At 45.7% G+C, this 13537-nt stretch overlaps 1 protein-coding gene across 1 annotated transcript in view; it reads right to left on the reverse strand.

Moving 5' to 3' along the window:
- Positions 1-13537, reverse strand: part of PSME1 (proteasome activator subunit 1) — a 185505-nt gene that overhangs the window by 34363 nt on the left and 137605 nt on the right. The window contains exon 7 of the mRNA XM_086923750.1: positions 9953-10021. Coding sequence (XP_086779876.1) covers positions 9953-10021 — 69 coding nt within the window. The remainder of the gene's footprint in view (positions 1-9952; positions 10022-13537) is intronic.

Here is a 13537-nt window from a genome sequence, read left to right on the forward strand (position 1 = left end):
CTACCCAGTGGTGTTTGGTATATGTATGTATGGTGGACCATGTGGCTGCTCTACATATATCCTCTAGAGGAATGTTACCTAGGAAAGCCATGGATGCCCCTAGCTTGCGTGTGGAATGCGCTCTTGGGGGAACTGTTAAAGTGCGTTTAGCTTTTTGATAACAGATTGTATGCACTTAACAATCCATCTGGCTATACCTGATTTGGAAATAGGGTTGCCTTTGTGTTGTGGAGAGAAGGCAACAAACAGTTGTTTAGTCTTTCTAAAGTCTTTTGTCCTGTCGATGTAATACAGGAGAGCTCTTTTAACATCTAAGGTGTGCAGTGCCTAGTCTGCCACAGAATCAGGGTTTGGAAAGAAAACTGGCAGTTCTATGGTTTGATTAATGTGGAAATGCGACACCACCTTAGGCATGAATTTAGGGTTGGTACGTAGCACTACCCTATTAGCATGAATTTGTAGGAAAGGCTCTTGAATTGTTAGGGCTTGAAGCTCACTAACTCTTCTTAGCGATGTGATGGCTATCAGAAAAGCCACTTTCCATGTAAGAAACTGTATCTCACAAGAATGAAGAGGTTCAAAGGGTGGCCCCATGAGCCTGGCGAGAACTATGTTTAGATTCCAGACAGGTGAAGGAGGGTGTCTGGGCGGGATCACTCTTTTGAGTCCTTCCAAAAAAGCCTTAATGGCAGGCACTCTGAAAAGGGAAAGATGCTGCCTGTTTTGAAGATAAGCTGCTATGGCGGCCAAATGTATCCTGATGGAACTATATGCCAGATTGCATCTATATAGATGCAACAAATAACATATGATGTTTTGCGTGAACGCATCTAGCGGATTAATGTCATTATTGGAGCAGTAGATGACAAATCGCTTCCATTTGGCTGCATAGCATGCCCTAGTTGTAGGCCGCCTTGCCTCTTTGATGATGTCCATACAGTTAGGGGGCAAGTTGAGGTAGCCGAACTCTATGACCTCAGGAGCCATATCTCAAGGCTCAACTGTTGCGGATCTGGGTGCTGAATGTCTCCATGGCTCTGAGTGAGGAGACTGGGCGTGAGGCGCAGCCGTTGGTGAGGTACCACTGAAAGTTCCAGTTGTACCAGGCCTGCCTTGCCCACGTTGGAGCAACCAGGATGAGCGTCATGGAGTGCTGCCGCAGTTTGCGTGCCACTAGCGGTATGAGCGGTGCTGGAGGAAAAGCGTACGCAAATCTGCCTGACCAGTTCATCCATATCGCATTGCCCTGAGACTGCGGGTGTGGGAACCTGGCGGCGAAGGTTTGGCATTTTGCGTTTTCCTTTGTGGCGAAAAGGTCTATCTCTGGGTGACCCCACTGCTGGAAATATGGTTGGAAAACGACACAGGGTCGTGACTCTGAACCAGTAAGGCTGAGCCAAAATTATCCAAAGAACAACACAAAATGCCAGTACTGGACACCACTAAATAATTTTATAGTGACCTATATGAATTAAACATAACGGTCCATTTTTTGATTTACGTCACTAGTTTTATTCATTTATTTTTAGCACTAGTGGAACAAAGGGTTATTTTCATAAGCAAACACCACAATTTGTATGTGCATGTACAAATATACAATAAAACATTACAACTAGATCAAAATGTACAGAGAAATTTACAAAATTTACAACACATCCACACTTTCACTCTGGCCAAAACCTTTCATTAATCAACAATCATACCACAAAGCAGAAATACTTAGGGCCTAATGTCAAAAAATATAAATTCTATATACATATATGCAGTTTCACATCCTAAGAATGATAATTAATGTGATGAGTACACTTTCAGGGGTATTAATCCTGTTTAATGAACACTATTTTTAGTATAATTCAAATTTGACAGAAGGACCCATAAACAGGTCGACGCGTTTCGAACTCCCAAATGCGGAGTTCTCCTCAGGACCAACAATCTACAAAAACACAACCAAATACTCATTAGGTTCAAAAACCAATTCTCTAGCTACCAGTAACACCTCCTGTAAATAGCCTCTAGCCATACCTTATTATTAGAAACACAGCAGTCCTCGAGCAGATGGTATTAAGACGATGGACAGTTCTGAGTAGAGAGGACATGACAAACATTTTAGATTTGACCACCCTCAGCCTTGTTTATCACATTTAGTCTCTATTATACATACATGCCAAACACCACATACATGGGGACTTACCTATTTGAAGATTGATAGCAACTTATCTGGGAAAAAGAAAATATGAGGTGTTGTAACCTTTCCTTAGACCCAACATGTTTCAAATGAAAACGACAAGGATGAGAGGCACCATAATTCGTAGCTTACCACGTGTTTAATACATTAATTTGGTGAAATTGCTCGCCACGTTTGCTTATCACCGGCGTCCTGAAAATAAGATTCAGAAGTTGCGAGTTAGATCAAGTGTCTCTCCAGGTTTAAGGATACATACATAGCGGCGTGGTTGCGTGAATCCCTTACCTTTGGCAAAGTTTTTTTCTTCTTGAACGAGTGCAGTTTATCGCTGGCGTCCTGTAAGAAAATGAGGTGTCCGCGGGTTAGAAAACAGGGGTAGTCCTAGAGTTTCACGCGCATAAATGGCGGAGTGTGTTATCCGCGGGTTAGTTCAATAGTTAAAGAATACACACTGGATTTAGAGCGCATAGATGCCGGAGAGATTTAGGTAGTTCCTTACCGTCTGTAGCATATTTTCTCCTCCGTAAACAAAACGTCCGGGGACCTCGTTGGAACTGCAAAGTAAGACAAGCAATCTTAATGGGCACGCCGGGCGTCACATGATCTCCATCTCCGTGTTGCAGTGCGGACTTTAAAGCAACAGTGTAACTATAAGCGGCGTTAGGAAAACTTTATTGACCAACAACCTCTATTCACAGGTCCAATTTTGGCGAAAGGCATACGTCATGATGGGTGTTTTTAAAAAAAAATTATATGTTTTCAAGATCCATTAAACATTCATGTGATGTGTCTATTACTGGGGAACTCGAACATAACTACGATTGTAGTTAATGCTGGGCTCATCAAAACAACGCTCTAGGTTGTTTAATTGGCGGGCATCTGTATAATATGGTTAGACAGTTAGCATAAAGGCAGGAAAAGTATAGTATGGTTACGAGGGGACTCGATGTCACTTGATGTCTAAAGTCAATATCGCCCCAGTTTTCACCATGCCTGGCCAGGCACTGAACGGATGTCCCAGAGTCACTATAATGTTAGATGTCCTGACAAATATATGAAACTACATGAGACAACTTTCCTTATATTTTGTCATGCGGATCTAACATTATAGTGATTAACCTTATTATACAGACGCCCGCCAATTAAACCACCTAGAGCGTTGTTTTGATGAGCCCAGCATTAACTACAATCGTAGTTAAGTTCGAGTTCCCCAGTAATAGACACATCACATGAATGTTTAATGGATCTTGAAAACATAATTTTTTTTTTAAAAACACCCATCATGACGTATGCCTTTCGCCAAAATTGGACTTGTGAATAGAGGTTGTTGGTCAATAAAGTTTTCCTAACGCCGCTTACAGTTACACTGTTGCTTTAAAGTCCGCGCTGCAACACGGAGATGGAGATCATGTGCCTCCCGGCGTGCCCAATTAGATTGCTTGTCTTACTTTGCAGTTCCAACGAGGTCCCCGGACGTTTTGTTTATGGAGGAGAAAATACGCTACCAACGGTAAGGGACTACCTAAATCTCTTCGGCATCTATGCGCTCTAAATCCAGTGTGTATTCTTTAACTATTGAACTAACCCACGGATAACACACTCCGCCATTTATGCGCCCGAAACTCGGTGACTACCCCCGTTTTCTAACCCGCGGACACCTCATTTTCTTACAGGACGCCAGCGATAAACCGCGCTCGTTCAAGAAGAAAAAAACGTTGCCAATGGTAAGGGATTCACGCAACCACGCCGCTATGTATGTATCCGTAAACCTGGAGGGACACTTGATCTAACTCGCAACTACTGAATCTTATTTTTAGGACGCCGGTGATAAGCAAACGCGGCGAGCAATTTCACCAAATTAATGTATTAAACACGTGGTAAGCTACGAATTATGGTGCCTCTCATCCTTGTCGTTTTCATTTGAAACCTGTTGGGTCTAAGGAAAGGTTACAACACCTCATATTTTCTTTTTCACAGATAAGTTGCTATCAATCTTCAAATAGGTAAGTCCCCATGTATGTGGTGTTTGGCATGTATGTATAATAGAGACTAAATGTGATAAACAAGGCTGAGGGTGGTCAAATCTAAAATGTTTGTCATGTCCTCTCTACTCAGAATTGTCCATCGTCTTAATACCATCTGCTCGAGGACTGCTGTGTTTCTAATAATAAGGTATGGCTAGAGGCTATTTACAGGAGGTGTTACTGGTAGCTAGAGAATTGGTTTTTGAACCTAATGAGTATTTGTTTGTGTTTTTGTAGATTGTTGGTCCTGAGGAGAACTCCGCATTTGGGAGTTCGAAACGCGTCGACCTGTTTATGGGTCCTTCTGTCAAATTTGAATTATACTAAAAATAGTGTTCATTAAACAGGATTAATACCCCTGAAAGTGTACTCATCACATTTATTATCATTCTTAGGATGTGAAACTGCATATATGTATATAGAATTTATATTTTTTGACATTAGGCCCTAAGTATTTCTGCTTTGTGGTATGATTGTTGATGAATGAAAGGTTTTGGCCAGAGTGAAAGTGTGGATGTGTTGTAAATTTTGTAAATTTCTCTTTACATTTTGATCTAGTTGTAATGTTTTATTGTATATTTGTACATGCACATAACAATTGTGGTGTTTGCTTATGAAAATAACCCTTTGTTCCACTAGTGCTAAAAATAAATGAATAAAACTAGTGACGTAAATCAAAAAATGGACCGTTATGTTTAATTCATATAGGTCACTATAAAATTATTTAGTGGTATCCAGTACTGGCATTTTGGGTTGTTCTTTGGGAAATATGGTTGGAGCACCGAGGGGTGTATCTCCCACTCGTGCATCTGATGGCTGTGCCTGCTGAGCAGGTCCGCCATCTGGTTGTCTTTGCCTGGGAGAAGTCCCGCCATGAGGAAGATGTTCCTCTGGATAGCCCACTTCCACATGCTCTGGGCTAGATGAGACAGTTGCGGAGAGTGTGTGCCTCCCTGCTTCTGGATGTAATACATGGCAGTCATGTTGTCCGTCCGGATCAGCACGACTTTGTTGCACAGGTGCAAATTGAATGCCTTCATCGCCATGAAGATTGCCATCAGCTCCAACAGATTGATATGCATCTTTTGCTGCTGCATCGTCCGTAGTCCCTGCACGGTATAATGGAGAACATGCGCTCCCCAGCCCTGAAGAGATGTGTCTGTTGTCAGCACGATTTGTGGGACAGGCTCTTGGAACGGTCGTCCCCTGCAAAGGTTTTGTGTGTTCCACCAATGCAGAGAGTTGTATGCACGACCGGTCACCAACACTAGGTCTTTCAGATGCCCATGAGCCTGGTCCCACTGTCGTGCTAAGCACTCTTGAAGCGGACGCATGTGAAGCCTCGCGTGCGGGACTATGAAGATACAGGAGGCCATCAAACCGATCAGCTGCATGAATACCTGCGCTGGGAGCGAGTGTTGGGGCCTGAATTTCCGAATTAGCAATTGCATGCTGTTGACTTTGGCTGCGCTGTTGCTGTCAGAGTGTTTATTACTGCCCCTAGGTACTGTTGTACATGAGCGGGCTGAAGGTGTGACTTTGGGTCATTTAGTGTAAATCCTAGGCTGTGTAGGCGGTGAATTGTGCGGGACATGTGGCTGGCACATTGCTGGGCTGACTTTGCTTGGACAAGCCAGTCGTCCAGGTAAGGATAGACATGGATGTGTTGTCTTCGAAGGTGCGCAGCCACAGTCGCTAAGCACTTGGTGAACACCCTGGGGGCAGTAGTGACCCCGAAAGGCAGGACCTTGAACTGGTAATGCTGGTTGTTGACGGTGAACCTGAGATACTTCCTGTAACCTGGGTGAATGGGAATGTGGAAATATGCATCCTTCAGGTCTGGGTTGCCAGGAAGTCTCCCTGACTGAGCAATGGTAGGACTTGCTGTAAAGTTAACATGTGAAAATGTTCTGACAAGATGTACTGGTTCAGGGGTCTGAGGTCTAGAATGGGCCGCAGGGAACCGTCCTTTTTTGGGATTAAGAAGTACAGAGAGTACACCCCTGTACCATGCTGTTCTAAAGGCACGAGTTCTATTGCCCCTTTTTGCAACATGGAGAGTACTTCTTGCTGCAATAAGTGCATGTGCTCTGCGGACATAGGACGGTGCCTTGGGGGTATGTTGGGAGGAGTGGAGGTTAGTTCCAGACAATAGCCGTATTGGATAAGTTGTCTCACCCACCTGTCCGTGGTAATGCCTTCCCAGACTGGCAGGAACTGTTGGAGTCTTCCCCCGACCGGTGTTATGTGGTCTGGGGGCAGTGACAAGGCGTCACTGTTTATTGGTGGCGGAGGATCTGGCATTGTTATTTCCACGTCCTCTGCCTTTGGTGCTGTTCCCACGATATCCACCCCTGTTATTTTTGTTATAGGTGGTCTGCGTGCTTTGTTGTATTGGGCTTGCTGCAATGCTTGTCCTCTAGAAGCCCCCTTGTTACCGGAGCGACAAAAGGAACTGCCCCATAACTGCTGTGACTGCAGAGCCACCATGGATTTTGCTGTCTCAGTGTCTTTCTTAATCTTTTCAAGGGTCGTGTCTACATCAGGATCAAAAAGGAAGTCAGGGTTAACTGGCTGATTGAGCAAAGTTGTTTGGATCTCTAGCTTAAAACCAGAGATGCGGAGTCAAGCATGACGTCTCAGCATTACACTAGTGTTGATGGCCCTAGCTGCCGTGTCTGCTGCATCGAGTGCACACTTGATGGATGCATTAGAAATTAACTTTCCTTCCTGTATTAGCATTTCTGCTCCCTCTTTATAAGCATCAGGCAGGTGTTGCATCAGCTGTTCTAATGTGTCGTAGTGAGCCCTATCATATCTGGCTAATAGGGCCTGTGTATTTGAGATCCTCCAAATATTAGCCGCTTGACTGCTACTCGTTTGCCAGAAGCTTCCAAGATTTTGGATTCTTTGTCCGGAGGAGGAGCATCACCACTAGTTTGAGAGTTTGCTCTTTTGCGAGCATTAGCCACTATTAGGGAGTCCAATGGGAGCTGGCCCTTGATGTAGGTAGGGTACACAGGCGCAGGCCTATATTTTCTTTCAATCCTTGGGTTTACAACCCTTGCCCTTGTGGTCTCCTTGAAAATGTCAGTAGCATGTTTGAGGACACCCTTTAGCATAGGCAATGTCTTTACTGATCTTTCTGAGGTGGAGAAAGTATTGAATTGAAAGTCCTCCTCCACTGGCTCAGCGTGCATTTCAACGTCATGGTTAATGGCCGCCCTCTCAATTAAAGCGTTAAACGCCGCTGTGTCCTCAGTAGGCGAGGTTTTGACATTATAAGACTGAGTATCATGCGTAGTGTGTGGATCATCAGGGTCAACAGTGTCAGTCTAGTGTTGAGGTTCCCCTTGATCTGTGTCAACATGATAAATAAATCCCATATGACTGTAATAATCTCCCACATCCTCATCGCTGCGTGTGGGAGAATGGGCATCGTGCTGTGTATAGGACTCAACATGCTCAAAGAGAACAGGGGAGGTGGCTGAATCCTTTTTCCTCTTGAGAGGGATTTTGTATGACTCCAAAGGATGTTCTGGTGCGATTTTCTGTTTGTGAATTGTGAGTCTGCCAGAATCCGAGTCGATGAAGAGCTTCGACTGATTGTCATACGAGGGTGCTTGGAACATTACCCCCTCTGGAATGGACTGAGACTTGGAAGGTCCCGATACCTTCTTGGAGGTGTCGGCGCTCCTTTGTGGTTCGAACGTTTTGGGTCGAGCTGTCGGGGGCAGTCCGTATTTAATTGGTGGAGGAAGCCCCGGAGACGAACCGACCTTCTTAGAGATTGACGTCGTCTTCGATCCGATTTGCTTCAGTGGATCACCAGCATGCTTGCGGCCTTGCGTCGACTCGAGCTCATGGTGCGCAGCAGGTACGGCCTTGGGCTTCGACGCCATATGCTCTTTCGGGTCGGGTTTGGTCTTTGACTCGAGAGCCTTGCTTAACATTGGCGTAGAGGCTGCAAGCGTCGGTTCGACAGTCTTTTTAGCCTGGAGTCCTTTGGCTGTGTCGCCATGTTTGGACGTCGGTGTGAGATTCAACTTCAGTCATACTCAAGATCAGGTCCGAGGTCTTCATTTGGGGTCCCGAAGGTGTGGAGCTGCTGGGGGCCTGGAGGTATTCTGGCTCAGAGTAGGAGCCGGACGAGAAGATGGTCTCTGGGCTAGGTGATGTTTTGTGAAGCGTAAGGCCAAATGCCTGGCCTTTTTGCCTTCCTTGGCAGGGGGAGGCTGTTCCTACGTCAGGGGTGTCATCAGAAGCCTGCCACTGCATCTTGTGGTGTGCCCATTGATATTGAAGCGTCTTCTTCGAATGGAATGTCAGGGAGCCTGACATTGTTTTATTGTGGTGGGGAGGCAGATGGTCAGTCCAGGAGGACTTCGCATGACACTGAAGTCAGTTCTGAAAGGGATTCTGTTCCATCACCCTGTGTACATTTTTGTTTTATTGTGGTGGGGAGGCAGATGGTCAGTCCAGGAGGACTTCGCATGACACTGAAGTCAGTTCTGAAAGGGATTCTGTTCCATCACCCTGTGTACATTTTCTGCTGAAAAAGACTATGAATGTCATCAAGGACAAGAAGCATAAGGGTAGAGGCCCTAAGTGAACGGAGTTGATGTGGAGCTGGCTCTGGAAGGTGATGGATGAAAACTAAGGCAACAATGGTTTTTCAGATATCTGAGTTGAGGAATATTCTGGCTGGGTGTTACCATTACCCATTATTTACATTCGGTGTGTTATTCAGTTCCATGTTCTGGAACATGGGTTGAGGTTTTGGCAGCAAGAGCCACCTGTTGCTGGACTTTTGAGCTTTGTAGCTGTTCCTGGTTGTGGGCTACTCATTAGACTAAAATACATTTTCACTTACCTTATTGCCTCTTGAGGACTTATTCAGCACTGAGCTGTTTGAGACCATTGCTGAATAACACATTGAACTCCGAGCCCCAACCAGAGACATCTGAACCTGATGGTGGAAAAAAACAATCTAGCATGGTTTCAGTCCAATGCACACTGCCAGCTAAGGGAGGAGCCACTATATACCTTATGATTCAATAGATTTATTTGAATAAAAACTATGTGCTAGTGTCTGCCCCCAACACTAGAGGGCATGAGTATCTACAGATCCTATGAAGACTAGTGTTATCTCTCAGGTAACACGTCCTACAGGCTTAGGCCTTGGATCGAAAAGCTTTCCCCAGCAGAAATGGAAGTCACAAGCTCAGACACTGGACAGCAAGACCATTCCTTAAGCTGCTCAATACTCACAGGCTCAAGTGACATCAAGATTAAGGGAATGTACAGCCTGTGGTCTTTAACAGCATGACAATCCCTCAAGATATAAACATTGCAGTTTCAGGCCTCAAGTGGCACAGCTACTCTCGGATGAAGCAGATCTCTGTATGAGAAGGTAGAACTGTTCCCTCAGAAACATGCTGATCTCAGAATTTGAGGTCTTAAGATACAGAGACATCCATCTGGGCACACAAACCGTAGACACCCAGGATTGAAAAAAAAAATAATCTTGGAAGCTCTGGCCTAAAACAGCAGAACTATCTCCCAAAGTACACAGATTACAGGAGGTACAAGCAACACGCATCAGCCAGAAGAGAAAATGCTTTGTCACACACATCTCAGAGCCCTAGATCTTGGATAGCAGGCTATCCTTCCTTCAAGTGAAAAAAGAGGATACCAGGTCAGAATAATTCTCATTCTCTTTCGGAACACAGTGGCTACTCACCTGGACAGCAACACCAAAGTTATCCCCGTCCTCAATTTTTGGGATCTGGAGCTGCACCCACATACAGACCTGGAGAACATTGAAAAGATGGAGTGAAAAAGAGGATGCAGGAGGGTGATGAGATCGCATGGGACTGGGGAATTTACAGTAACAGTACCCCCGCCACCATTAGACTGCAGTGCCCTCCCTCAAAAGAGACCACTTCAATTCCCTGTGGAGCCCGATGGGCTCCATCATCACTCGGACTAGAAGTGCTCTCCGCACATAGACTCCAAAGTACTGGATTCGGTTTTGACAACCCTTTGATTCAGATTTGTTTTCCCTCCATTAACCTATGGGACATTCTCACAAGAGTAAATCCATCAGACCCGGTGTGAAACTGGGTTCTGAGACACTTTCAGGTTTGAAAAACCTCCTACAACCCCACAACGCCACCGGACTGTAGTGAGGCCTCAGTCCAGCTACTAGGACACAGCATGCTTTCAGCACGCCACTGCGTCTCTTCAGGCTCCAGAGTCATTCGGAGGTTTTGAGATTCCTCACCTCCTTTCACGCCCTGAGGATTCCCTTAAGGCTGTGAGGCAATCTTCATTCTCCTGCAACAGCAACAGAGGAGCTTCTGACGCAGACTTAGTCTGAACGACTCAGCACGACATAGTTAATCTGTCGGCTTCTATAGCAGGTGGTCACTGCCATGGCCAACATATACCTTGTCTACCTTAGCTCAAAAGAGGTGAAAGCAAATGCTATGAACAAATAAAAACTTCAGATAACTTCAAACCTAATTGGGAAAGAGTAAGTTATAGATTAAATGATCCAAGTTAGTTAAAGAAAAAAGGTTAGTTTAAAAGCAAGGTAAGACGTAAGGATGTGAGTAACAATAAGAGTCTGTTTACGGCTATGGTTAGAGCTATGTTCAGACAGAGATAGATTTAGGGTTTAGGCTTGCACTTGGGATAGAGTAAGGCATGGGATACGCATACTGCAAGCATTAGTGTTAGCAGCTGTGATTGGCTTAGCATTAGGGCAAGGACGATTAACATGGGTTAATTAATGAGGTGAGCATAAGGCATAGAGGCTACAGGTTAGAAAATAGAACATTATTATTATTTATTTGTAGAGCGCAAGATCATCCTCTGATGTGTGTGCATCAAAATACCCCTGCCAATAATAATAATCATAGCAAAGACAAAACAACTGAACTGCTATTGGGTTTTGAATCGGAAAAAACACCACTACATTACAGCAGTAGGAAAACACACACACACACACACACACACACACACACACACACACACACACACACACGCGCACACACACACACACATACACACACACACCCCCGCCCCCTCAAGGGTGGGGGGGGGGGGGGGTGTAAGTATATGAGTGCTCCATAATTTTGTCCCATTCCTTCCCCACAAAGGCCCTACCAAGCAGGTTCTCCCAGTGATCTCTCAGAGCTGGTAAGTCATCTACCCCCATGGTCAGTGCCATTTTATACAGCCAGGAGACCATTTGACTTCCTCAGTCAAAGGTCAGCAAAGTCTGCAGTAACTCCTGGACAGTGGGTTCAGGGTACCATACAACCGCCAAACCACAGAAACCAGTGCGCCATAGGTCAGAAATGGAGAGCCCATGGGGCAGCCGCCGCCAGCTCTTCCAGAGTGTGAAATGTCAGTAACAGTCCCCAATAGACTTCACACGGTCTGCAGTCCACCCCTCCAATCCTCTGGCTGTAAAGTATTCTTCCCTAGCCTCGGGAACCCAACCAGCGGTAAAACCGGTGCACAAAGTGGAGCCAATCCCACTCGTCAACAAGCCCACCTCCAGCACCTAAGCGCCATATGCAGAAGTCGGGACCAGTGCTTAGGGTCAAACTGGACCCTAGTAGCATTTTAAGCAACGCTCCAACATCTCACAGGTCGACCGCAAAGTAATAAAGTGCAATGTTCGGGACCCAAGTCACCCTCTATCAATCGGCCTCTGAAACGAAGAGAGGGACACCCAGTTTCGCTGTCTGTCCCAGATGAGTTACCGGAATTTATTTATTTATGAGCTTATAAAGCGCACTTATGCTCGAAGGCGCCTGGCACTGTCCACTGACTCCGGAGCAAGACGGAGGAACTATTCCATAAATAACCAGGTCTTAAGCCCCTTTCGAAATGAAAGTAGCTCTAAGGTATTTCTAAGATACCCCAGCAGGTTGTTCCAGGCTTTAGTAGCACAGAAGAAGAAGCTATTTCCTCCCCTTCTGATCTTTTTTACTCGTGGCACCACAACCAATCTGCATTCGGCTGATCGAAGCGCTCTGCCCAGCACATACCATTTTATACCACTGTTCAAAAACTCTGGTCCTATGCCCTTCAACGCTTTAAAGACTATGCACAGAACTTTGAACTTAGCCCGTCTTGATACCGGCAGCCAGTGTAGTTGCCTAAGCCCCTCACGTACTGAAACATATCTGGGGATTCCAAGCAAAAGTCTTGCTGCCGCGTTTTGAACCACCTGTAATCTGTATTCATGCTTCTTTCTCAAATTCAGGTACAGGCTATTACAGTAGTCCAAACGTGACAGTATGAGGGCAGTGACAGCCGTCCTGAATCCCTCGGCTGGAAGGAAACATTTTCTTTTCTTTAATATCCTAAGGATATGAAAGCAAGAGGATACTACTCCGCTAACCTGGTCTCCGAAATCCAAATTTTGATCAACAGTCACACCCAAGATTTCTGGCCTTCCCAGTAGGGATAGGGGGACTTTCCAGAACCTCCGGCCACATGTCAGGGGTCCGCATGTTAGGATTGTTTCCGAGCATAATAACCTCAGTCTTCCCGGCGTTTAATTTGAGACAATTGGAGGCCATCCATTCCGCCACGTTCTTTAGACAGTTGTGGCATCTCGCTGCCATATCCACTTGAGACCCTCGTTGTAATGATAACACAATTTGAGTATCGTCTGCGTACGATGTCAGTTGCAGGCCAAAAGATCTTATCAAGGCCGCCAGAGGGCTGACATAAATATTAAAGAGCATGGGGCTCAGGGAGGACCCCTGCGGCACTCCACCCCTAGGTCAACTGTCTGAATTCTGTCGGTCAAAAAGGACTTAAGGAGACTTCAAGCCGGGCCTTCCAGCCCTGCCCCCGCCAACCGGTCCATCAACACTCCATGGTGGACCGTGTCGAAGGCTGCCGACAGATCTAACAGAATCAGCACAGCAGCCCCTCCCTGGTCCATCGCCGCTCTAACCTCTTGCGTGGCCTTGATGATAAGGGATAGTTCCATGCTGTGACCTGCACGAAACCCAAATTGCGTAGGGTCTAGGGCAAGGGACTTCTGCAAAAACGTATTAAGTAGTTGATTAATGGCCTTCTCTAATATCTTAGCTGGATATGGAAGACGAGATATTGGTCTGTAACTATTGGGATCCTTTGCATCCCAATTTTGTTTTTTATAAGGGGGAGAATCGAGGCGGATTTCCACTCCTGAGGTACTCACCCATATCCCTGATCATGTTGAACACAGGTGTGAGAGTGGAAGCAATAACCTCGGGCAGATTTTAAGAACAGGAGGTGGGCAAGGATCAATGGG

Source organism: Lissotriton vulgaris, chromosome 5, assembly GCF_964263255.1.
Source record: "Lissotriton vulgaris chromosome 5, aLisVul1.2, whole genome shotgun sequence".
In the NCBI taxonomy this organism is placed as follows: Eukaryota; Metazoa; Chordata; class Amphibia; order Caudata; family Salamandridae; genus Lissotriton; species Lissotriton vulgaris.